Raw genomic sequence first — 27,525 nt, 5'->3', positions numbered from 1 at the left:
AGACATGTAAATCTGTTTCATACACAGCATCCTAGAAACAGTTCTTTGTCATTCAGACATATAGGCCCGAATTCACGAAGGTGGTACAAATGAAACCATGGTTTAAACCATGGACAAAAACCATGATGCGCCAAGTGTCACACGGAATATTTCGTTATGAAATTGGTCATTTCGTAGACAAAATGACCATTTCGTTAACGACATTATCATTACGTGGACGAAATGTTCATTTAGTTACAAAATGTCATTTCATTACAAAATAATCATTTCATCGACGAAATGACTGATTTCGTAACGAAATATTCCATGCGACACTTGGCGCTCCATGGTTTTTGTCCATGGTTTAAACCATGGTTTCATTTGTACCACCTTCGGGAATTCGGGCCGCATTGTCCAGTTCATCAAATATGCAATCTTAGACATTGACATGTGTGAGTGTTGGTATGAAGCAGAAACTATATGTAGATATAGAGCACTGGTAAATGTTTGTTTGCATTTTCCAGATGTAGCAAAATCATTCCTGCTCTTGTTATGAAATTGAATGTGGATAGTGTAGATAAAATTGTACATGTAACATCAGCTACCACGAAAGAAATGAAAGCGTTCAAGGAGTCTAGTGATGTTGGCTGATCAAGTGAAATGCTGGCAAGATTTGCTTGAGAGGAGAGAATTGTATCAGTCAGATCTTGACTAGCCCTCATGAGTTTGTATGTCACAAAAGTCTCAGAGCGTCTTCACCTTTGGGTTTGAAGTTCTCGAAGAAATAATTTCTTCTTTAACCCCTTCCAAAAACTTTATTACTTTCTTTCAGTTGCATACTGTATATGCCATATATTTAGCGACTCTCTTAATTTTTGTGAATTGGGACTTCCCGACAATTTTATGAGTGGTTAAATTCACGATCAGGATATACAGTGATGAACAGAAAAAATGTATGCTTGCACATCGCATTCATGTCAAGATCAGAGTAAATATTTTTGTGTGTTGTTAATCTCACGAATAGCACCTGACTGGCAAAATTCGCAAAAATAAAAACCTGGAAATATACATGTACGATGTATACGGTATCAAACGTCTCCATGTGGTATAATGCTCACCAGCAAGACAATACATGAAACATGACACCAGTTTTTGGATCAACAACACAAACACACACACAACACTGCTCTGACCACTTTGAATGACACCATTATGGCAGACTTATGTCTTTTTTGAACTTCAGACAGTTTATTCCTTTTTCCCACCACACAAAATGTACTGGACAATTATTTACCATAAAACAGTCTAATAGATGGATACAGTTGTGCACAAATGCCAAACAAATGTGTGATACTGGACAAACAACTGGCCAGATTTCAGTAGGATCACTAGGGTATGATACTCAGTGCTTCTTATTCTAAAGAAGGCTGCTCTAGGACAAGGCAAAAAGTGGTTCCCAAGGTAATGTCCCAATCTGCTAGCAAGATTGCCCAGCAGGCAGGCAAACATACGTATACTTCCAAAGCCGCCTTCTCAAAAAATCTACTTGTTCACTCAAGCTCAAGAGTAGATGGCTCTACAGATGCTTGTAGTGAGGTACCTATCAAACTGTCACACTTACAAATTTTGGTTCTTGTTTACTCTCATTTTTACCAAAAGTTTAATTTGAAGTAAAACAGAATATTGGAGGGTACTGCATCTTCACCTCTCTTTTCAGAAGTGTAGTCCAATGTACCCAGCACATTAGCAGCAAGGTACACTTGCTCATGCCACATGGCCGCTGTCACGCCATGGTCAGTTGTAAGTGTTGGAGGTTTAACCAGTAGAGCAAAGCACTGCAAGGTGAAAAATGGCCAAGTTGTGAGTGCAATACTCGGAATAACTGCATCGGTTTACCAAATCTGCTATAACAAAGGCTAGACTCGCCTTATGGAATGGGAATTGTGACAGGGACTTTACAGCATGTGGCACACAGTATAAAAGGAGTAACTTTGTGAGGAATGAAAACATTACAATGTAAAATGTACAGAAGCGGTGTTGATAAAGAGAATTGAAATCACAAAAGCAAGGTAAATTTTACATGTAAAACTTAATGTTACTGACTGTACACTCAACAAGATTGACAACAAAAGAAAATAAAACCCACCAATTCTTGGGGAAAAAATGTGGACACGTGCTATAAATTCCATATATACACACAGCCATTCATGATTGTACAGTTTGGAGGGAAAAAAAATACCTTTGATTTAAATGAAGTAGTCAAATGAGATGTTACACTTTAAAACAACTATACATCCACCCTATGAAACATAGTCGTCCTTAGTTTGAGATTTGCAGTATACTGAACTTTAAGCCCATTACCTTGGATAGGAAGTAATCAGCATATCAACCAATATTCACTATGCCTATCTATTAAGCTGAGAGCATATTTTCTTTTGGAAAAATGTGCTCGTAGTTACTGCATCAGTGGTTTAATTCAAATACCCCACTGTGACATTGGTCCCTGTACTTTTTTTTTTTTTTACCATACTTTGCCCAGATTCTCACCTGTACGTTTTTCACTTCACTACTTTACCCATGCTCTAATTTTAATATCACACTTCAATACAGATAGACCAACAAAGAAACTATGATACGCTTTTGAGCTGCAATATTGAAGAAGCCGTGACATTTTTTTGGGTTTTTCCTGATTTGGACCTTTGACCTCTGACCTACGACAGATTTCTCATCTTGACACGGTCATGTCCCACTATCACTGTAGCAAGTTTGTCATGCCTGCAACGATACCCTGAGTGATAACAAAAATTTGAAAATATTTATCCAAGGTATTTGATGAGTAATTTCGCCTTCTTGTTTGATGAAGTTTGTTGAAAATCTGGTGAGTACAGTAAGGTTGACATGTTTGTTCAAAAAACTTAAAAAGGCAAACACAGAAAATGTTCTTTCTTCCTCAGTGCAGATTCATACAAACACATTACAACTACAATGTGATATAAAAATATCACCAAAGTGGAATGAAAATTCTCCAAGTTTTGGATATTCGAACTTTGAGGTCATTTAGCTCAATCATAAGGCCAGCTCATTTTCTTCTACCAGCGAAGTAAGATTTTGATATCCAATGACACGGATAGAATTCAGTAACTGCCGGTCCATTCATATTCTTGTCACCTACACATACTACCCAATTATAAACCTTACATCACACATTGTGTGACAACACGGGCAAACATTTCACTTCCCCAACGAGTATGTGCAGTACAGTTGCCTCTGATCTTCACTAGAGAGTAAAAATAATATTTTGCTACCACCTTTTTGATCATACATGTGGTATCCAATACAATCTCTCTTCCATGTGCAGTCTTCAAAACTATGCAGAATATGCATGGCAAGACCCATTAGTGTACACAAGACATTTTAACAATGGCTCTTTTCCTTTGGGCCCCTAAATTCACACTGCTTGGATATTTCACACACTACAGTGATTACCATATCTCACCAAAAATCCTGTATTTCTCAGATATTAAGTGGAGGTTCAGTATAAATTTGCCTTACCAAAAAACTGACATTATTAATTTTGTAGAAAAAAAAAAATATCAGGACTCTTAAAATGTAAATGCACTAGTATACATGACATCATCCCAACCCGACAATCACACAAACAGAGACTCCAACCCCAAGCACCTTCTGATCTGGAGATTCTCCCGTCCGAAACCCCTAGCAAACGGGAGACTCCAAGTTGATGTATGCGAACCGCGAAGTTCCTAGGGTTCTAGATGTTCTCTGGTGCTATCTAAGGCTTATTTTTTCAACATACGATAGCTATAAGAAAGAAATCCTTTCCACCGGGAGACACAGAGCCAGGGTGGGAGAAATCAAATCTCAAGCGGGAGAACGGGAGATTTTGCAAAAATGGGCTTTCGGCGGGAGATCTCCCGTCGAAAACGGGAGAGTTGGAGTCTCTGCACAAAACTTATGAACACATCACTACTGCATGGTGAGGACATAGCATGCAATGATTAACGGTAGAATGTATATGTAGTGTGCACGGATACAAGGAACAGAAATCACAGCATCCAGTGACTTTCAACACCTGTGCATTTCCTCTCTTCACACAAATACATATACATTAATTTATCTTTCACTGATGAGAATCTATGTTCCCTTTCTCATAATTTTCTTCTGGTTGATGGGAGAGAGTGGAAACAAATTGCCACTCACTATCACTCCACAATGACACTATCATCAGCACAGATCTACGTTTCTTGACATTGCAGCACAAATTATCAAGTTTTGCTCACCACATTTTATGTATTATGATCTAAAAGTTTGACATCTCTGGACTATCAAAGGACATTTCTGTAACACCTGACTCACTTGGGTATTGGAGAACATTGACAGTGTGAGGGTCTAGGATGGATCTTTCCTGATTGATGTCTATGTGGATAGCAGGATATGTTTGGCAGCTTTCATTGCATTTAACCTTGTTATGATAATAATGATGTAAAATTACATTGTTGCACAAAAGTATGCTACCAAACAGAAAGCATCAAACCAAATTTTCTTAAATTCTTCCATCTTGGGAGAACTGGCGGAGAGTATAAAAAAAATATTTTCTTGCTTATACATGTCTGCTGATGCCATGTATATAATCCAGTGACATTGGGAAATGGACAAAACTGTGTAACTCTTTCTATCTCGGCATATTTTGGGCACAGCAGCTCTCTTATCTCTCTGTCTACAGCATTGCCAAAGCTATTACCCAATAAGCTTTGGTCAAACGCCTGTTTTCAGTATGGCACCACATATTATTTCATGGGTATTTGTGCAAAGCTGAAGTGAAATGTTGTGTATGCATGCCTATATCAAGTCCATTACCACACAACAAATGTAGATAGTCTCCATAAGGCAATACATGTTGTAGTCCCGAACACATACTTGAAGTGCTGAATAAGTTCCACACACAGGCATATCAAAATACTCAGTTTAGAGATTACTTGCTATTCACACAAAGAAAAACAAAAATATGTACATATATATACATATATCAGCATAGCTAAAAGCATTTTGGTACACAAACAGCAAGGCCCAGCAGAGGAGAGTTTAAAATGACTCCCTACCAGAGCACAAATTCATTTTGATGTCAAACTTAATGGGCTGTGATCTGATGAAAGCTGGTTTCCTCATTCTGCCTGTGGAATATCACAACTATTTGTCAAATCGTGACAGAACATCTTTGAACCGGCACTTAACTTCTTGTGCAGGTACTGTATGAACGCGGACAGAATTGGTTCAGCATGACCTGGTTTACTTCAAGGCACTGGTCAAAGTGCAGTTAATAACAGTCGGAACAAAAAAAAAAAAAAAAAAAAAAAAAAAAAAGATCATGAATGAGAATTTAATTCACAAATTTGTGCATTTTTTTTGAGAGGCCAACATCTGGGTCCCATACCATACAAGATGTTAGGATAGCAACTCTTTCTAGAATAGAAACTTCTGATATAGCAACAGCCAATCAGAAACCAGGATTCTTGTCATTACCATAACACTTGTAATGGCTGCAAGAGTCGTTATCATAGCAACTTTTAATGAAATAAGGCTCTGGTCCTCATTTGCAGAACATATGTGTTCTGGACTAAATTCTGGTTTCTCATACTTGAAATAAGGCATCATGTGGTGATTAAATCTGCAAATAGAAATGTGGCGATGTGACATTCATCCATGTTTGAGCACTCTGAAACCATTTACTAGTCCATGCAAGAACAAACTGTGCCCTTAGCACAGAGCGATCAAGGTTTAATGAGGGTGTTGTGAAAGATCTTTGTAGATGCCAGAACTGAAATTCATCCCCCACTTTTGTTTGAATGTTTTTTAACATCACAATGGGCATTCAGTATTTGACACATTACATAACATGATAGTTCATTTTTCATGACATCACTTGACACTGAGTAAAGTTTCTATTTTGAATGCACATGAGTAGCAGTGAGGATAAGCTTTATATCACCATGAATTAAAAAAAAAGTATGTGAGGGTGAAACTGACACAAAACAAATATCTGTCTTTACATTCTTTCACATAGTATTATTTGTATATACATAGACACAGGTATAGCGAATTGAAAGTAGGGGCATAATAATCATGATTTCCCTTGCATTCAAATGACTATAAATTCAATGTACACATAAAATGTCTCCCACAAGGAGGAGAAGGGGTAAAACCAATGAGTGCCTCAATGGTTGACATACTGCCTAGAGGTAAGGTGAGGATTGCCATGACCCATGTCATGCACCATTGCTGAGGTGCCTGGTCTCATGTCCAGGGGGCTGGAGCTGGAGGGGCCGGCAATGTCTTGAGGCAACACCCCGAGCTGCTGTTGCTGCTGCTGCTGTTGCACAACCACAAGTCTGGGACCTGCCAGCTGGGACTCGGAAGGTTGGTAGTCCACAGGGGCAGGTGGTGCAGGTGGGTAGTGGTGCCCCCTTCTAATGGCTACACCCATGCCCCGCCCCATAAACTGCATCTTGCTGGGCATCGGCTGGTCAGGCTGATCAGGGTTGACGCCATGGCGATGCTGGGCTACCTCCTTCTGTCGCAGCAAGATGGAGTCCACACTCTTGGTGTTCTGCGGAGGTTCCGATGCTTCTTTGGAGCTTGGCACAGAGCCAAGGAGTCCTAGGCGGGGGGGGGGGGGGGGGGGGGGGGGGGGGGGGGGGGGGGGGCAAGCAGTAAGAGAGTTTACCACAAAATTAGTTAGTTGCTGCCAGCAGCACTCATGACATGATCATTCCAAGCAATTTTATCAACATGGACACCATTCAGCTCAAGAACCAATAAATTTGTCAATTTGTACTCATAAGCAAAGCAGCAAAAGACAGAAAGTCCTTTCTTAAATTATTTCCTTGGCACTAAACTTTTTAAAAGTGGGGGGGGGGGGGGACAGTTTATATTTTTGGTGCCACACCCGGGTTTAATCAGCTGACAAGCTAAGGGCTTTCAGTGCAATTTTCTGGTGCCACTTCCCCAGGGTTAATCAGCTGACAAGCAAAAACAAACAAAACAAAACAAAAGAAAAGAAAAGAAAAGAAACCTAACTACATTTTTCTGGTGCTACTTAGGGGTATAAAAGTGGGGGCCCCAAGTGGTTAGACTCTTCAGTATGTATTCATATGTATTATGCAAAAAAGACCTGCTTACTTGTGTCATTCTAACACATTCTTGCATTTCTTTACTCAACATAAGCGAGATTTCCCTTGTGTAGGTGATATAAAGAGAAATTGACTATAGGCTGAGCAGCTCTTGGGCAGACTTGTACCAATGCGTTCTCCACGTGCTGTATGATTAAAATGTTTCTCATAATATTCTGGCCCTGCATACAGTATATAAGACAACATTGAGTACTTCCCATGAGCTAGAAAACTGTGCTGTATCAATGGCTTACTGCGAAAAACATACAAAAGTAGTGGATGAGGTAAAATAATCATCCCAATTTGATTTGCACCTGTCTGCCACTAAAGCATATGGTATGAGCAAACTTTACTGCACAACTTTGTGCAAATGTCATTGTGTTAAAAATCTTATGCCTTTGTCAGGACTTTGGAGCCAGATTCATGGTCAGTACGCCCTTTGCCAACCTGGCTGAAACCAGCACATTTTCTCGGGCAGGGCAGGAGTCTACAGTGCTTTGACTGGGATGCTGGATCCATCCCTTGAACGTACCTGGTCCTCCGTGCCGCGAGAGGTTGTTGTAGACTTTCCGCATCCTCTCGATGTTTCTATGGCTGGCTTCCGCATGGTCCACAATGGGGAAGTTGTAATCCTTGCCTGTTGGGTCATGAAAGGGTCAAGTGCAGAGGTTGTGTTAGCAAGGTTCTCCTTTGCCTCATTCTAAATTTCTCTCATCTCTAATCTCAGCACAACACAACCATCTCCTTTCACTAATTTCCGGTCTATGACAGGGGAAAAGTGAACCCTACAGACTGAACTAATAAATATAAACATAAATCTCTCAAGACACTCTCATCTTCTGCATGCTATCCAAAGCACCTCTTAGAGAGAATTTAAACACTCAACCACATCAAATCTACTAGGCCTACAACACAAACTTTCATAACTACTAATCCTTACAAGACGTGGAATACAATTAACGTTAGGTAGTGTTGGGGGGAAGAAAACGCAAAGGGAAGCTATAGTAAAGTAAAACATGTGACAAAAAGAGAGGGGAGAGAGAGAGAGGACAGATAGACAGACATACATACAGACATGGGAGAATTAGTGAGAAGAAAGTTTTCTCTGGTGAAGACCATTTCCCGCCTACCTTTTGATGATTTCAACCATACCTCATTTCCATAATGGAATGGGCCAGAATTTACAGTCATCAAGAACTAACCATCAATGGTTAAGGCAAGGCAGGCAACACTAAACAAAAATTTTTAATAAAAATTTTTTGACTGAAATTTTGCAGAGTAGCAACCCAATTGAGGTCCTGGATCTGTATATCAGACGCCTTGCCAGGATCAATTTGGAGCAGGACTCAATGAATTCATTGTAGCTTTTGCCTTGATGTTCAACGATGGTATGTTCTGAATGACTGTGATCGAGTCCCCCCATTGTGGGGAATGAGGGATGGTGAATCATTTGGCAGGGAAATCTCCCCACCAGAGTCTGACCCCAACAGAGTGATGATGTCTGCAGCTTTGCTGAAGCCGTCAAAGAGACCAGGCATTGCTTACAGTCAGACACTCACCATTACATAAGGGTGTTCAAACTCATAACAACACACACCCTACACACACACACACAGCGCTCTCGATTACCTCACCCACTGACAGTCCACATGTACAGACACATATGAATGCAAACAGCAAGCAATGCATGAATGAACAAAAATTGTATACATTCCTCACCGTTAATTGCTACTTAAAAGGAAATAAATTTCACCAAGAATCTGTGTCGCGAAAACAAACCCAATTTTCTTTGTTTGGATGCACAGACAATCCCTACCCTGGAGCACCCTTAAACAGTTATGACTACAGGTAGAACACTGGCATCAGTGCAGCACCCGTCTTTGTCAAACATGAACATATTGATGATAGAAAGTTTCCTCTCATCCAAGCCAAGAATCTGTATTTTCTGAAGTAACTATGTGACATCAAAATTGGTTCAGATAGAGACTGAAAATGTCCTCCATTACAGAAATCTTGCCTTGCTTCACTTTCACTTTACTTTATCTAACACTGAAGAAATTATATTAAATTGAAATTATACTTGACATTTGAACCTTCTCAGCTGTAATCTCATGTCACCACTGTGTGACATTATATGATGTTGATCAGAGCCACACTACACTCAGTACATGGCTATTAGCAGAGCATTATGTCAGCTAATTACAGACATCATCACAAGGGGGGGTTAGATCATTAAGAGTATCAGCACATCACAGATTCTACCCTCATTTCAGCGGCTGGCACCGGGCAGGGGACCATACCATGGGTAAAATATGCATGCGCTGATCGTTGAACAATGACATGAAATTAATCAGACAAGATTAAGCTCTCTAGATGCTTACAGTAACAAACAGACGAACGTAAAAGAAAACGATGACAGAGCCTAAGTTAAAAACCCAATTACTTTAAAGAAGCTCTGTAATGGCCACTCACTTCCAATGGGATAAAACAAGAGTTTGATTACAACTTAGTTTTTGAGCAATTTTATCTCTCTTTTTTTCCCCTCACGACACCATTTCATTTTTCATGGCTGGTCAGCCTGAAACACATCTTTCTTCACATTGCATCTTTATTTCTGCAAGACTTTAGATGCAATTCAGAAATTTTTCTTGATATATTACCTAAGCAAATATTCATGAGGAAATGAAATCAAACTAAAGATAAATGTGATGCATGTGGTTCAAAATGTTTTGATTGGCTGGATGAATAAGTAGGCCAAAACAAATCTTCCCACTTCACAAACATTAGATATTTCAAAGAGAAAATAAAAGTATAATTCTAAATGTGAGTGAACATAGCTTAAACTACAAGAGAAAACTTAAAAAGCTACATTTTAAAGACCTTGTACATTTATATATTTATGTAATTTATGTACATTACCTGTAAACATACATGCAGGGCAATGCCAAGTTTCTACTACTGATTAGAAAATGAAATTAATTGCCACATAAATTTAGATAAATTTAGCAGAATATCGTTCTTGACACGATATTGTATAAATGTTTTAATCAAGATGAATGAATGGAGGCAACTATTCGTCAATATTATTGAAGATGTTCCTTTAAATCGTGCATGAGGAAACAACCTACAGGGCCACATTGCTATGTGGAGAGTATTATTTCTCTGAAACAATTTAGAAATCATGGATGTGATAAAAGAAAGGTAATATTTTTCATCAAACAGAATTTCTGTTGGAGGTTGAGATTATGGATATAACATATCTCTCTAAATCTTAAACGCAATTTTTTGCACTGTGTTTTTTGTTTTCTCCATATTCTATTCGGATCTTAGAATTTAAGATATGGGTTACCTACAATACCCATAAGTCTGGAGACATGTTTATACTCAAAAGGGGAAGAAAAGAGCTTATCGCAAAACAGTGAGGGCATTGGCTGGGATGGCTGAAAGTGATCTGTCCCCCGCGTGGTGATGGCGCTGCACATTTACAGAACTTGGCATTTCATGCGAGGGCTGGAGGACTACTTTTACATATTCCTGCAGAGAGATGTCTTAAATCACGTACATTTAGTAAGTGAAGTCAGCAATTAATTCAACTTACATCTACAACACAGAACAGCAAATAAAACCAGAGGTCATAATATCTCAGCGGTTGCAAATTATGAAACAAACATGGCATGTTTACATTCCAATTCCATTAGTCTCGAGCTCAAAGTGGTGTCAGAAGTGAAGTTAGCTTAATTTTTCTGTAGTACAGCTGAGTACTTTACTATGTGTTGCGTTAATCAAATATTTCATACTGTATTACACCCCTCCCCAAGTAAATGTCTACAAGGTTTTACAAACTTAACAATATTCACATTGCTTAATCAAAGCTTGTCCATGCTGTAGAAATTCCAGCAAGAAGTGCTTGAAACAGAGATAAGTATTTTTGTTTTTATATGGAAAAATGTCAATGGATTGAGGAGAAATGAGTAAACCTTAAAATCTACGATAAAGTCAATGTCATTTACATACATCATCACTAGTGAACTGCCTAAAAAAATGATGAAGAATGTATGATTTTCATAAATGCATTAAAGGGATGGTACAGTATTGGTGGAGATGAGAATTGGGCTTTTAACTTTTTGCAAGATACCAAGAAAACACTTATGATATAGTACAGAACATACCATTTTAAGAGGAATTCAAAATTTATTGATGAAAATCGGGTTTGGAATGACTGAAACATCCAAAAACAAAGTAAAACAAAGCGATTGTAATAAAGTGTGGGTCCCACACTTTATTAGAATCGCTCTTTTCTGGATATCTCAGCCATTTCAAAACCAATTTTCATCAAATAAACCTTGAATTCCTCATAGAATTACATGCTTTTTCATATTTTGTAAGAGGTTTCTCATTATCTCACCAAACAATCTTAAAAACCTTAAATTAGATCTTAACCAAAACTGTATGATCCCTTTAATCATTACAGGCAGAAAGTGACTAATGAACACAAAAAAGCAGTAGCCTTTTTGTTCTCTTCTGGCATAAAGACATGCATGTATATCATGTACTGGCAAAAACACTGAGAAAAGAGCATAAAGACATTAAAAAAAAAAACACTTTCAAAACATGCTTTCCAAATTACGGAGCACAACATCTTGTTTCTGCAAAGAAATTATGAACTTCTCATTTCATTTTGAGCTATAATAGCCCTTGCAGTACTTATCAAACAACAAAATGCATGGGATGTGGATACAAAATGCTTCCAAAGAGTCTGCCACAAGTAAATGACAGTTACCGTACTTTGTCCTCCTTTTCATCAGTCTTTAGAGTTATGCTCCGCAATTCTTAATTCAAAAGCTATTACTCTGACTTTCAGATAGTAAACATCGGAGAAAATTAGGCAGTGTTTATGGTTGCATTTGCAAACTGTCTCTGGGATGTGCATGAAAGTGCACAATTTGACTTTTTTGAAGCTTTTGTCTCTTTGATACTGCATGTGACTTTTGAATGAACATGGAAAACTGATAAGATGTGATAAAAGGAAAAGCAACCCACCAATGATGCACTTTGCTTTCTCTTGTACTTCCAGGGGAGCTGTCCATGGCTCGAAGATGTACTTGGAGGGGAAGTTCTTGAGAACAGGAAGGTATTTCCTGTAATAAGGGCAAAGGATGTGTTTTGATGAAATGGGGCCATTATGTGCCGTTACCATGACAACATACTTTGTGCTACTCTTGAAAAAAATGTCTTGCACGACTTTCCATCACCATCACCACATGTGCTAAATTTCTCCTGAATTGCTCACAAACTGGAGAAGAATTTAAATGTTCGAGGCTTTTTTTTCTGATTAGGGGACTAGATGCACTGTTTCCATGGTAATGTACTTTCTGCTACTCTTACAAATTTGTCGTGCCCAACTTTGCATCAAGTTAATCAAATAAGTGTACATTTGATTTGAATGGTTTAGAAACTGGAGAAAAAGTTTCACTTGCATGGCTTTTTCTGAATTGGGTGCCATAACTTTGGCATACCACCATCAAAGAAGTTGACCTCCACCTTTAACCAATGTTTTTCAAAACCCTGAATATGACAACCCGTATTTAGACTGTCCTGTGGTGCTACTACATGCACTTGTGCAAAATTTACTAATGGTCTGTCAACAAATCAAATGTTATGCAAACAAAATCAAAGAATTTGAATACCCTACAGATTAAACCCTTTGAGCATTTTAACATGCTTTTCACCTCATGATTTTAGGGTAAGAACTCCAATGTCAGGCTGAAAGGGCACCCCTAAAAAAAAGAAGAAGAAAAAAAAGAAGAGAATCTTTTCCAATACAGCAAAGCCATGGCATAACAAAAAGAATGCTTTCTGTGAGCACTGAAACTATTAGCTTTACCTGACATAGTCCCCGTTGGGGTCTGTGCGCCTCCCAAACTTGACGGGGCAGTAGCAGTGGAAAAACTGTTGGTAGAAAGAGCTGCATGAGAGCCAGATCCAGTTGCCAGCATTGACGCTCCAGTCTGCATCCAGGAGGTACTCGTCAAACACCTGATATCAGAGGTCACAGAGTTGAGGATGTTGGTACAGTGTGGTATCATGGAGATGAATGGTATGATGCTACGCTGATCGTACCATAGTGATGATATGGTGTGATGGTATCACAGTGACGATACGGTATGACGATATCATAGTGACGATATTAAGATGGCATTGCAATTATATGGTATGCTGGCATCACAGTGATGATATAGTGTGATGGTGTCATATTGCTGGTATGTATGGACTCATAGTGCACACATCTACCTGATGCTTATGTCTTTTCCATGTATGTGAAGATAATAACATCAGAATCAAAAGCTGAAATTATGTAATACTTTGCAGTGTGATGATTAGATTGCCATGAAATGGAACTTGCCTAAAAATGAAAATGCATACAAATACATGTGTACATATTGGTCCATCTCTCTTAAACCTACAATTTTCTACATGTGAAAACGTGCATCAAGGCACTTATGTTCAATGTTGACTCAAGTGAGGGCTAATATTGGCCCTTTCGATTTTACTCGACACACCCTTTACAAGGCAATACTTTGTCACGATCACATGAAGTGTAGTGACATATTAAAGGGTCCTAGTACCATGCAAATGCACACATATGACTGCTGATCTACGGGTAGGTTAACTACCCAATGCAGAGAGAGAAATGGGACCAGCATGAGGCTGGGAGTTTCCCTGGGAGTATCGGTTTTTGGTCTATTATTACCATTTTTTTCGACCTGAAACAAGGGACAAATGAATAGTCTCAAACTCTTGGGCAGTTTGCTGACCTTCATGCCTTCTTCCCAGCTGATCCAGAGGTCACCGCGGGTCAAGAAGCAAGCCACTGCATGTCTGGCCAGTGGATGTATCCAGCCCTCCAGTCGCAGCTGAGTCATGATGGCATCTATCCATGGAAACCCTGTTTCTCCCTGCATTTCAAAGAATGAAGGAACGAACACACATACAGATTTTGAAAGTATTATTACTCAATGACATTTACAATCCATGGTACATAAATTCATTTTTTTTTTTGGGGGGGGGGTAGTGAGGGGCAATGGACCCTTGTAAAGACGGGGATGGGGACCTCCCTGGCCCCCTCACAGACTTTCATCCTGTCTCACAATGGTTATTTCTTTTTGCATTCATTCTAAATATTACTTCTTTTCTTGCACATTTTCCACACATTTAGCTACATTCATAGGGATAAGGCACATATAATGAGTTCTTTAATATGATAAATGATCACAAGTCCATGAAAATGTCCATGCTGTGGATTTGCATGACTGCTCTTCATTTGAAAAAGCACATTGAGTAACATTCAAACTATTATTCATTACACTTTAATATGAGTACATTTGCTGTCAGATACTTTTTGGTAGGTTAAACAAAGTAAAACATTGGATATTGAAAATAATTAAATACTAGTACATTAGAAAAGAAATACCTTGAGGCTAGGTGAAAACAGCGCATTAATCATTAATCCACACAAGTGCCAATTTTCATGTTCACATCAGAGCCAACTGTATGGGGTGGCCCCCTAAGAATAGCCTAGCGTACTCCAAATGTGTTTGGCAAGGAAGAGAAGGAAAAGGAGAGACAGAGAGTAAAAGAGACTCTGGCTTACATTAGCCCACTGATTCAGCATCTCGGGATTCTTGTCCCATGGGATCTGAATGCAGATTGGGTTGTCCACCATGCGGTCAAACATACGATTGTTACATGCCACAGTGAAGAAGAACTCCCGCCACAAGAGCTGGCCATGCAGTGACAATGGGGTATGGGTGGTCTTCCGAACCTGTGGACGCAACAGCATTAAAGGTTTTAAAATGTAAAATGTCATGGCTGGAATGCATTAAATTTTGATGTTGATTTCCTTTAACTAATTTAATGAACACAGCATGGGCTAAACACAACCCATATATCATGGTCATTTGGAATAGGTTACGTAAAAAGAAACTCACAGGAGATGAGTATTTGTGCCATCATGATAAAAAATGTATGACACCTAGCCATTTAATATATGGAGTGAAGTTACATACAGATATTCAAATCAAACTTAGACACACACACACAAAAAGAAAATACACCAGAACATCACTCAAAGTATCCTCTATTTCCCCTGTTTTTATTTTGGGATTGGTGACCTTTGGAGCATAATCACAACTACCTGCACTCTACAAATGTGAAGACTTGCCTCCATGTACAAACACACAGAAAAAAAAAGACAATCCATCACTCGTCTAAAGCTAAAAACAAATTCTGCGATGAGAAAAACAATACACCAAATTTCCCTCTTATAAAAGTGTTCAAAAGAAATAAACTCAAATAGCTTTGCGATGAGCAACAGAGCAATTGATGGAGACCAAATTTACTTGGTATAATCAATGCACAAATGTTGGCCAATTGTCTGATACTTATGAAACTTCCAGGATCCCAGTGCATGGAGTAAGGCAAAGTGTTCAAATGCTTTCTCTTGTGAACTATGTAAATCTGCCCATTTATGCAAATGCATAATGTGAGGAGAAACTTTACTGATCTACTGTGGTAAAGTTATAGCAACCTTATGCAATGTGTTAACATATGTGTCGCCCCATATGGCCCCCCAAAAAGTTCACTAAACCTATTGCAAACTAAAGTGTGTGTGAGACTGCTATTACAGGCCACAGAATTTGTCTGTGGTTGGTGACCACACATGCCAGATTAGAGTTATACTATTAAACATACTGAGGTTACTGTCTTCTTGTCAGTGCACCTGGCAAAAAGACAACTACTCACCAGCAAATAATGATTACCTATAAAATGTGTGTGTAATCCACCTGTTTCATTCCCTTAACCCATTGAGGACGGACTGATTTTGCTACGACATGCATTTCCCATAGACACTTGCCAGAGTATACTTGGGACTCATCCTCAATGGGTTAAATAGCATCTATACGCAGGATAATGTAGTGCTCAACACTACATTTGCACATCTAAGATTTACAGCGTGATGGTCACATGTGCCAAATCTCAAGTCAAATGGTCAGAAACAGAGCAAGCGTTTTGATTTTAATCAACAATATTTTTGCATGATTTTTGTTTTAAAGAAAATGCTGTTACCCTGGCAACACACTGTTCAGCATTGAAGAAAGATGTGATTTGCATTCTGTAAATTGCATCGGTCTCATGTGCCACATTTGAAGTCAAATGCTATAGAACTGAGGCATTTACATGTACATGTAGCTCGATCCAAAATTGCAGGATGTTTATTTAAGACATGCTGTTACCATCATGGCAATGCATTGCCTGACATCAAGGAAAATATGTCTTGCACATCTACACACCCCTGAAAACTGAGAGTAGTTTGATCCACACCATTTTTGAAGAGGACAGACTGCATGTTCACCTGACAAATCACACAAATCTTGCTGGCTGTGCTCAAGCCAAGACTAGCAAGTTGTCACATGTTAGAAGAAAAGAAGGGCAATGTGTGTGAGTGACTGGACGACTCATGTGTCCCAGGGCATATCCCCAGGCTTACTGAGAGGACATATGATTTATGAGCTGGCTGGACCTGCTCCGTAATCTGTCAAAGAACAGCTCAGGAAGTTCTGGTTGTGTCATTCCCTGATAGGGTTAGGTTTTCCTCTCAACTTTTTTCCCTCCTTTATATTTTATTTGAACTTCTGATCACATGGTCTTGCGGCAGAACATATAGCTTCCTCCCTTTTAATATATTTTCTGCTTTCTCATTGTAGTAGAGATAAAACCTCAATGTCACATTTTGCCTACACTCATTTTACAACAGACTATTTAGTATTTTAGTAATCGTTTTAGTCTCTAGTCATTCATCTACAGATGTAGTTCTAAGCACCAGTGAAAAACTTTGATGGGCTACTCTGGAAGTTTCCTAGCTAAGGATATCTAGTCTTGCTAATATTCACAATTGCACACTACAGCCTGGGACCTGTAGAATCACGACAGCAATACACAGAAAGTGTGAGACATTTCTGCAATACAAGCCTAAAATACGGGGATGGTGCAAATGCATACAAGAATCACAAAGATCTGTAAGTCTGGATTGACTTGGCAGACCAAGTCAGTCCAGGGGGGCGTTTCATCAACGAGTTCGTCGGAGGTTTTCACCGACAAATTTGCTATCAGCCAATCAGACGCAAGGATTTACACTGACAACTGCTAAAAGCTAATGAAATCCTTGGTCTGATTGGCTGATAGCAAATTTGTCGGTGAAAACTCCGACGAACTCGTTGATGAAACGCCCCCCAGAACAACTCCTGCAATTCAGAAAATTTTCTAGAAATGCTTCTTACAATTACAGTCCAAATTAAACAAGGGGTTATCAAATGACTGACTGTAAAACAAAGATACACATTATAATATATGAAAGGCACTCTAATTATATCCCCACTCTACATCCAACAAAAGGCGAAGAATGTTACAGTACACCTTGTATGTACCAATGTAAAGTATGTAAAACTACAAGAAACTTAAGAAATGTATTGCAATGTGATTATGATACTTTACACCTAACAAACAATGTTATCTCAACAGAAAACATTCACCAATTGTTGATCTCTTTGATGCATTTGATTCTAATCTTAAATCAACAACTATGTCATCCACCCCCTATTTTGCCTAATAAAGGACAGAAAATAGAGAACAATCACATCACACTCAAAAGGTCAAAGTGTGGAATTATGCCTCTCTACCAACCCCACCAACTCTAACCTTTACAAATTTCTTTGTCATAAACAAAACAATAACCCTACAACCCGAGTGTATCTGCTAGCATCTATATTCATGACACTGGTATACCGTAAACAACACACGTCCTGTCTAACCCACAGGGAAATGCATGCTATTTATATCACAGCATCAGAACTGATCTGTCTAGTGAGCGGGGAAATTCACTGTTTCTGTGTCCACGTAATGCAAATTTCTGCTCTATTTCAGGAGCTCATATGAGAGGAATTTATCATCTTGGTTTGGGTGCAATTCATGGATGCAGATGAGACAGATCTAATCTCCCAAATACTCTGTGCACTAAGAATTTCTAGATTATAATGCACAGACATGATTTCCGATGGTACTTTCAAACATCACAGTATTTCACATTGTTCTTCCTTCTTTATACTGGTAATGAACAACAACAACAATAGAATTACCCCAGTAAAACAAAAGAATTGAATAAATGAAACACTTTTAACACCATGTAAATAGATATACATTACATATACATGTATATATATATATATATATATATATATATATATATATATATATATATATATATGTATTTCTGTCTACCTTCAATGGTATGCTCAGATATAATGAGTATGCCCTTTGATATCATGATACCATATATTCAAATTAGGGGTAATCTTTACAGCAGCATTCAATGGTGAGAGAATGCAGAGACTGGCAGGGGGTAAGGTCTAACAATCGACATACTGTTTTCAATTCACAGAAAAGGCCGATGCTTCTGAGATTTGACTTGGTAAGAGAGCACTAATATTTCTTTGGACTGCCAAGAACGACAGATGTGCAGTCCTCCGAAAGAAAGGACGAAAAATTTGACAAAAATATACATTGCTGGGGTTATGCCACTGCCATGGTATTATTCTGAATGTGAAAGTTAATGTTACTATAGTTTTGCATCCACAACTACCTGTATCACACTGCCTCCAGGTTTTCCCAAGACTATGAAATTCCATGGATTTTGTCTTTTCTCTCCTTTGAATGTTCATGATGCTGGACCACTTGCACTGATTTGTAGCACTTTGATACAGCTATATGCATGGACTTAGAGCATGAATAAAATGTTGTTCAATGCCAAAATGTTTTACCCAACAGTTTTAAGTTTTCATCTTTACTGACCCTAATTACATGATTTACATCAATTGAACAATCAATTGAATCAACAATGAACAATCAATTGAATCAAAACGATCAATTGAAGCAACCCGCAAAAAGTCAAAGTTACTAAAGAAAAAAACCCTTGAGCAATATTAGGCCCTAAAACTTTAGTACACCCACCTTCTGGTAAAGCTCTGTGAGTTTCCAGTAGAAGGTGCGGGGTGAGAGGCATCCAAAGCGGAGGTAGGGACTGAGTCCTGCAGGACTGGCCATCAGCGATGCTGGTGACATTCGAGGGCGCTCAAAGTTTGCCACCCAGGCCTGCAGGGATGAAACAAGGGAAAAAAGAGCAGCCACAGCATGTTATGATGCTGTCTAGGTAGTTATTAGAATAGATATCATGTTATTCATGCACTTGTTACCATGGAGGTGATTTCTTCTACCCCTTGTTGTTATCAACACATTCCTTATCTATCCCTGCTATACCTGCTTAAATTAATTGATGGCAAGCACAATCAATCATAAATTGGCAGGGGAAAAATTTCCTTAATTCAAATAATAATTTGACAGCCAAAACTATAATAATACTCCTCTTGTTTATATGATTGACTTAATATACCTGGGGTGGGGGGGGGGGATGGATGGAAAAACTGTTTATTGCAACGCAGAACTGATGATGATGGGACACAAGCTTTTATGAACAATCTGTGGTTCAAATATTTACCCAGCTGTCTGGTGGGTGCACCACACAAACATGCTGTGGACCAAAATACAAGCACACATTTTATCAGACCATCCACGCCTCAACATCCTTCCGTGGACTCAGTGTGAGAATTACAAACTGCTCATGTTTGTGAAACATCATCCTAAATGCCTGAGGAGTTATACTGCATATGTACATCAACTTTGAAAATCAATTACTTGCAAAACATATTGAGGGGTGAGGGTGGGGGGAAGGAGGGCAAACAAGGAAAGTGTTATGCTGCACTGTGTTTACACCGTGTTCCTGGCGGCCCGGCAGTCACGTTTTAGGCCACCATACGTGGATGGACGGGATGGACGTGATGCAACACGTTGGGACGGTTTGGACGGGATGGGCGAACATGACATGCCAGGATTGTCGTGGATACCATTGACAGATTTATAAGCCATCCAAAAATGTGCCATTGCAGTCCCACTGCTAATGAGAAACCTTGTAGGCGGTAATAAAACCGGGTAAACGCAACAAAGTGTGGTGGCACATAACAGGCCACAACAAAACTTGGAGGTGATTCATCATGGGATGCAACAGCAAATATTGTGTAGTCTGGTCTGACAAGATGCCATGAGAACGGCATCTGACAGTTACATGTTCACCGGAGCAAAGACCCGAACAAACGAGACTAGAAAAATAAGGGGGTGGGGGGAGTAGAATATCCCATCTACCCACGGCGCACTACAGTAAAGGCAAACAGGACTGCCATGGCCGCTGGGAACATGGTAGCATTACCAAAGTGCATTCAAGTTGAAATTCAGGCCATTCTCTTCTAACTACTGTTCTGTTCTGTTCTGAAGAAACTAACTGAAAAGCAATAAGTACTTTTGCAATTTCAGCTGTAATAGGACAGCCTTGAAGGGGTTTGCAGCTTTCTTTAACCTTTTCAGATCACTTATAAATTACATTACTTTATTTTCCCTGAAGGCAGATGGCCGATGGCAACCACAGACATAGATTATAATACATTAAACTGAGATTTCTATGAGATACTTGAAAAGGGATATGCTATAAATACCTGTTTTCTCAATATTCAAACATATAAATATAGCTTTCAATACAAGTGAGATCAAATAATGAACAAATTTTGAAGAGTTTGAATATTACACAGTCAAGATAAATCCTACCTTTCTCTCTAAGTGTCTGTCTAGGCGTTGCCTAGCTTCCGTTTCTCCACCAATCCACATTGGTGGGGGGACATCATCCATCTCAAAACCTGCAGAAGAATCAATAAAAATGTTGTCCAGTATAGCCATGTTTATTTCTTTAAATTGAAACGAATCAGTGTATGGGGATAGAACAACTTGCAACTCTAAGCAAATTGAATTTGCACAAGTCAATTTCCACCAACCGTGACAAAAAAGAAAAAAATCTCCACAGAAGTATGAAAAGTGTGAAAGTCAAATCTGATGCCTGAGTCAAAGCTAATATTCATTCTCCTGTTATGATAAATTAATCTCACACAGAATTAACTGCATTTGATACATCGTCACCAGCTTCTTCTGACACAATGAAGGTCGCTTTAATTCTGCCTCCTTGCTTTTTGACATTTCATGCAGAAATAATATATAAATAATTTAGAACTACTACCACATGTTCACATGACCAAAGCTCAATCCTCCCGGGGAAAACTTGCCCCAGGGGTGCTTGCTAACAGAAATCTTTTCTCGTTTAACAGTGGCATGCCAGTTCAGTGGCAAATGATTGCATTTGGAGTGACCTTTGTAAATAAAGATAAATTCCCACCCACAAAAACAGATAAGTTCACATATTACAGGGGTAATGCAATTACAGATGTCGTCAAATTAGATGAGGAAAAATTTAGTTGGAAAAATGATAGATCTGTTATTTTTAATTTCTCTGAGAGGTCTTCAGTTCAAGAAGGCTTATGACACTTACCTAATTCTTCCAGTGTGGGGATGCCATATTTGTCATCATGGTTGGGTTCAATGTAAGTGTTAAGTCCCTCAACATCTTCAGCCTCAATGGCCTCCACTGGATACACTGGGATGCCCATCATCGAGATGATGTCCTGGAAACGCTTGTATGTCAAAGGGGGCTCATTGTTGTTGAGGGCCAGTATCCTATTGGGGGAGGGGGGGGGGGGCGTCAGACAGACACGGGGACAGAGAGGCATGTGAATAGAATGGTCAGTTGATAAACAAAAATCATCATGAATACATGAGTTGATACTAGGCGAGGGACAATTATCAGATAGGAAAAGCACAAGAAATACATGTATCACAAAAAGTGGCAAAAGAAAGGGACAGCAAAAGAGAGATACAAAGGAGCAGAGAAAAGAGAAGGGGGAGACTGGCAATATGTGAATGTAAAAGTGAACAAGGATATCATTAGACTGACCAGAAAGGCATCTGTTAGTTTGGCAACTAAGTTTCAAAATGGATTGGTACTTTCGTTTTTTATTTGGGGCTACTACATTTCTTTTTCGAGCCACAAAAATTTCAGATGTAAAGACTTAACTGGCCCAAACGGGCCACCAGACAAAAAGATTAGTGTCGAGCCCTATAGTATGCATAAAGATTTGTACTGCATAATAAGAAAGACTCTCAGAAGCAAATATAATACAAAAGAAAGACAAACGAGCAAACATAACAAATGAATGCCCCATCGTAAGCATGAGAAGTCAGGGCACCATTTTAATTGTACTTACTCTTGGGGGTCATACAGCGTATGTGAGACTTTGCTGATAACCTTGACCCCTGCTTCCTGAGCAAGGGTACTGATCGCCTGGTCCCTGGTCCTTCCATAAGGCTCTGAGTCCTCTTCAAATGACAGTAACGTAACCTTCCATTCCTACAGCAGGAACAAGATTCAGATAGAATAGAATATATCACAACATTATGGGGGAGTCTCTGTTTGGGGGGGGGGGGGGGGGAAGTATTTTACAGCAAAATTATCACCGAAGTCTGGCCAACACCTTTTAACCCATTGAGGACGTGTCCTGAGTATACTTGGGCAAGCATCTATGGCAAATGCGTGTTGTAGCAAAAATCAAAGTGCACCCGTCCTCAATGGGTTAATAGCAAATGAAGGCATTTCATATATTTTGTTTTTCAAAGTGAGACAGCTTGGAAATTTCTTTCACTGTGCAGAGTATGACATAAAATTCCATTCCATGATCACGGTGACTTTGACAAAACAGCACATTATTAACAAAGAAAGAAATCAAAATTTTGTTGTCTTTTCTTCAAAAACACACATGATCAAAATGTTACAGAATTTCAACAAGGTCAGGCTATTAATATTTATCCCACTGGTTTCAAAACAAAAATATTATGGATGCGCACACTGACTGTAGCTGACAATTCCCCCTTTGGGTAGTAATTACTATTTTTTAACTTAGAAGTCATCATCATGCTGCAAAAGAAGAACATGATGCAACTAAATCTGGAGTACAATTAAAAGGGAGACTGGAAAGAAGATGACATCATTATTTCATGTGAATTACGCGCGACTGTGACCAACATCACTCGTTTGCCAAAACATGTGACACTCATTACGAACATTCACTCTTTTATTTTCCCTATAAATGTTCAGTCTCTTTGATTTCACTCAATCTATTTCAGGTCGACTTTAACATGAAGTGGCATTTCACCTTGAGCAAGCTTCCTCAACAGTCTTGGCATTTTCCTAAATACGAAAACATTGACATTTTCATTGAATTCATAGGGGGAAAAAAAAAACAACTTTGACGAAGAGACTATGGAAAGAATTGAGTTGAGAAGCAGGTGAAGGTCTGAGTTTTAAGATCCATTTGGCAGATAAGCATGGCAACAACGAATCAAAACATGTGGATAGACACATAAAGGAGCTCTAAACATAATGGACTCTGAAGGAAGGGAATCAGATGCTTGCCAACTAAGATATCTGGAGTACAATGCACAAATTGGTAGCAAGACTGAAGAGAGCACAGTGCTCTGAATGGATGGCTGAAGGTATGACTGTGAAAGGACATGACATTTGCTTTAAAGGTGAGAATATGAACTCCCAAAGTTCATGGGTCATGGACGTGGCTATGTGCACATCATGTACATTGCACATTTAATGTACTACAACAATAATCAATATTCATTTGTTCATGACACTTAGCACCTATTTCTATCCTTCAAAACAGATACTCTATTACCTATTAGTGTAAAAGTGGATATTTTCACGAGAGTAATTTTCATGCTCAGCTAGGTTAGACGAGTTTTGCATGTTTTTAATTTCGCGGAATCAGGACATTTATTACTGGAACATGCAGCATGCAAAAATATTTGTGTGCTTTTGTTTTCTATGCAAGCTTCTGGTTACGCAAAATGCGTGAAAATTTCCACTTTTACATTTGCATCTCATGCAATTAATGAGGGATGTACAGGGATGTTATGGAGCAGTGGGACAGAAGAATGTCACTGGCACCCTTCAAAGTGGAAACACAAAACAAACAAACAAACAAACAAACAAACAAACAAACAAACACACACTATAAGTAAAATATACAATGATACCTCTACCAGGGAGGTGGCTGCCTCTACACAGCTCATAAGCCACACTTTGCTCACCTTGAAAAGCCTTGGCAACACGTCTGCAGGCTGACCCCGCACCAGAAACAGCCTGGAGTTGAGTCTTCTCAGACTTGAATCAAGATCTTCCAGGCACTCTAATAAGAACCTGTAGTGCGAGACAAGGTAATGTTCACTAAGTGTCTTTTAAAACAATGTGAGGGACATTCTTTCTATCTCCATCAAACATAATATATCTGTCAAACGAGAAATGTTTGTGTGCATTTTAATTTCACGAATTTCGCGAGTGGCAACATTTGCGAAATTAAAATGCACGCGAAAGTTCTTGCCTACACAATATGCATTGGATGCCAGTGGTAAGTTGTGAAAATTTCATGCTGCGAGAAAGGCCGTCGGCTCCAGTTCGCGAAATTTTCATGCCGCGAATATATCGTGTTTTACAGTATCTTGCAGCATGGTTTGCAATTGTCCTCAAACTATCATCAAGAATCTCAAAACACTGCAAAATGAATAATCTGAATCGGATGTGTCAAAAAAATTGCATATGTATTGATAGAACATCTTACAGAGATCGAGTCACATGTCTGTTGTCACAGCAACCATTTTACAAACACTGAGCAACTTGATCTTTGAAGTGAGTTTTCTCAATTTGAATAAAGACCTTCTGCACTCAAAGAACCTAAAACCTCAAATATGAGTAAACCAGCTATTGTCTTCCATTACTTGTGCCGTCTCTCTTTCCATCTCATCTTAAAAACTTCAAACCATTATTCTCATAGAAAATCAAAGGTATTCACAGTTTGAAGGTGTTATTACACACTTAAGGAATTCCATCATATCAAAAGAAGATGTACACTCCATGGACAAAGCCTCTGAACACTTAAAAAGACAGGTTCACCTTCATGAAAACGATACATGTGGATAGAGTGAATGCGTCAATATTGACAGTAGAACACATCAGCGAAAGTTTGAGGACACTCTGACAATCCATTCATAAGTTATGAATCTTTAAAGTTTCTAGGCAGTCACTGCTGGATGAGAAGACTACTACAGTGTATGATGTCACATGCTTGGCATGATATAATGAAAATATAAGGAGAATCCCACAAAATTTCATCCTTTTTGAAATAAGAACACTTTTCCAACACTTGATTGTTCTCCCCCTGCCTTCTGCAAGAGGCAAGTCAAGTGCTCTTTTATTTTGAGAGGAAAGTGAAATCATGTTGAATTTTCTTTTATTTTCTTTATAAGGTTATATGTGACATCACAAGCTGCAATAGCCTTCTCATCCAGCCATGGCGGCACTGAAACTTCAGAAATTCATTACACATTGTACTTTTGAACTGCCTGTCTGACTTTCCAAATACTTTTACTAATGTATTCTACTAATATTGCTGCATTCTCTCAAGCCTCATGTATGCTAAGGTGAACTTGCCCTTAAATTTCTGAGATCTCTGTTCTTGTAACAAATTACATGTGTCTTGCTGAAATAAAATCAAATTATGTATTAAAGTGACACAACCATGCAACATCAGTTTGAATCTTAATTAATCATCAAAGTTTAATGTATACCGCATAAACAGTGCTATACATGTATGTATGATCTGAGCTTTAAATATTTGATTGTGTGTGTTTTATGTGATGACTGTTGGCTTAAATTTGTAAGTTACAAGGAGAACTTCAGTTGCACATTGCTTCATGTGTACATTAGCTATCACAATCAGCCCAAAAAAACAAAAGGTATGGAATATTTATGGATTGATCCTTATTTGTTTCTCTCCTGCCCATCTGTTTTTTTTTTTTGTTTTTTTTTTTGTTTTTTTTTTTTTTGGGGGGGGGGGTTCAATGTTAATTGTGTGACACTTTCATCCCATAACTTTCAGTATACATAATATCGTACAGCAAATTCATCATGAAAGCCTGATGCACTAATTCAGCACTGATTTTGTCATTATTGACACTAAATGAATGCATTAAAAAAAATGGCCAAGAAGTTTAAATTCAACCAAGCCTCATAGAGATAGGTATTTAAGATACAATAGGTCAATTCAATACATGTAGGCCTACTATTGTAATGTCATGTATTGCAGAAAATAAAACCCTTGAAAGTCAGACAAGATGTAGAGAAGTTGAAACCTAAACAATCTGTATTCTTCAAGTTTTGATATACATGTTATCTATCTTCTCTTTTTCCCATCTTAAAGGACAAGTTCACCTTCATAAACATAAGGATTGAGAAAATGTAGCAATATTAGTAGAACACATCATTGAAAGTTTGAGGAAAATCGGACAATCCGTTCAAAAGTTATGAATTTTTGAAGTTTTTGTGCAGTAACCGCTGGATGATAAGACTACTGCATTGTACGATGTCACATGCGTATAACAATATAAGGGAAATATAAAGAGAATTTCACAAAATTTAATCTTTTGAAAAAGGTACACATTCCCTTGACTCGTTACCGACATATGTTATGGGTAATATTATTCCCCCTACCTTTAGAAAGAGGCAAGCCAAATGCTCTTTTATTATGCGAAAAAAATGAAAATATGTTGGATTTTCTTTACATTTTCTTTATACTGTTGTACTCATATGACATCACAAGGTGTAGTAGTCTCCTCGTCCAGCAGTTCCAACACAAAAAATCTTTAAAATTCATAACTTTTGCATCGATTGTCCAATTTTCCTCAAACTTTCAATGATGTGTTCTACTAATATTGCTGCATTCTCTCAATCCTTATGTTTATGAAGGTGAACTTGTCCTTTAAGAACTGTATTACTGCATTTTGCAATTCTCTCTCATCTTGATGATCTCGAATGTTTCCACCCTTACTGGGGTAACACTGAGTCAGGTCACATTACCAGTAACTTGTAGTTACCTAGCCACCACTCAAAACAATTTTTATCAAACCTGTAAATTACATAAACATTGTTTCCATTTCTATGACTGCAGAAATCACTGATTATTTCTCAAGAATAGAGGCAAGTGCATAACAATGTGGTAACAAGATTTTAGTTGGGTCATGAAGAAAATGTGAAATATTCTCCAAAAGGTATACATGCAACAACAGAACATACCCTGAATACAATATCACTGCATAAATATTTTGGGGACATGAGTTTTCAGCTGATGGGGCCTCGCCTGCAGCATACATTGTACATGCCATAATCTGTATGCAAGTTGTCTGGTTTCCTGACCCTAAT

At 38.5% G+C, this 27,525-nt stretch overlaps 1 protein-coding gene across 1 annotated transcript in view; it reads right to left on the bottom strand.

Moving 5' to 3' along the window:
- Positions 1-5,342: 5,342 nt before the first annotated feature.
- LOC140228623 (cryptochrome-1-like) overlaps positions 5,343-27,525 on the bottom strand; it is a 31,243-nt gene continuing 9,060 nt past the window's right edge. Inside the window, exons 2-12 of the mRNA XM_072308869.1 lie at positions 24,363-24,471; positions 22,472-22,614; positions 21,700-21,884; positions 20,928-21,016; positions 19,227-19,367; positions 14,815-14,985; positions 13,979-14,119; positions 13,048-13,199; positions 12,204-12,301; positions 7,696-7,800; positions 5,343-6,651 (exon numbers count right to left, since the gene is read on the bottom strand). Of these exons, the coding sequence (XP_072164970.1) occupies positions 6,209-6,651; positions 7,696-7,800; positions 12,204-12,301; positions 13,048-13,199; positions 13,979-14,119; positions 14,815-14,985; positions 19,227-19,367; positions 20,928-21,016; positions 21,700-21,884; positions 22,472-22,614; positions 24,363-24,471 (1,777 nt within the window). The 3' untranslated portion in view covers positions 5,343-6,208. The remainder of the gene's footprint in view (positions 6,652-7,695; positions 7,801-12,203; positions 12,302-13,047; positions 13,200-13,978; positions 14,120-14,814; positions 14,986-19,226; positions 19,368-20,927; positions 21,017-21,699; positions 21,885-22,471; positions 22,615-24,362; positions 24,472-27,525) is intronic.

This window comes from Diadema setosum, chromosome 5 (assembly GCF_964275005.1).
Source record: "Diadema setosum chromosome 5, eeDiaSeto1, whole genome shotgun sequence".
Classification (NCBI taxonomy): Eukaryota; Metazoa; Echinodermata; class Echinoidea; order Diadematoida; family Diadematidae; genus Diadema; species Diadema setosum.
This window is presented reverse-complemented; position numbering and strand designations above follow the sequence as displayed.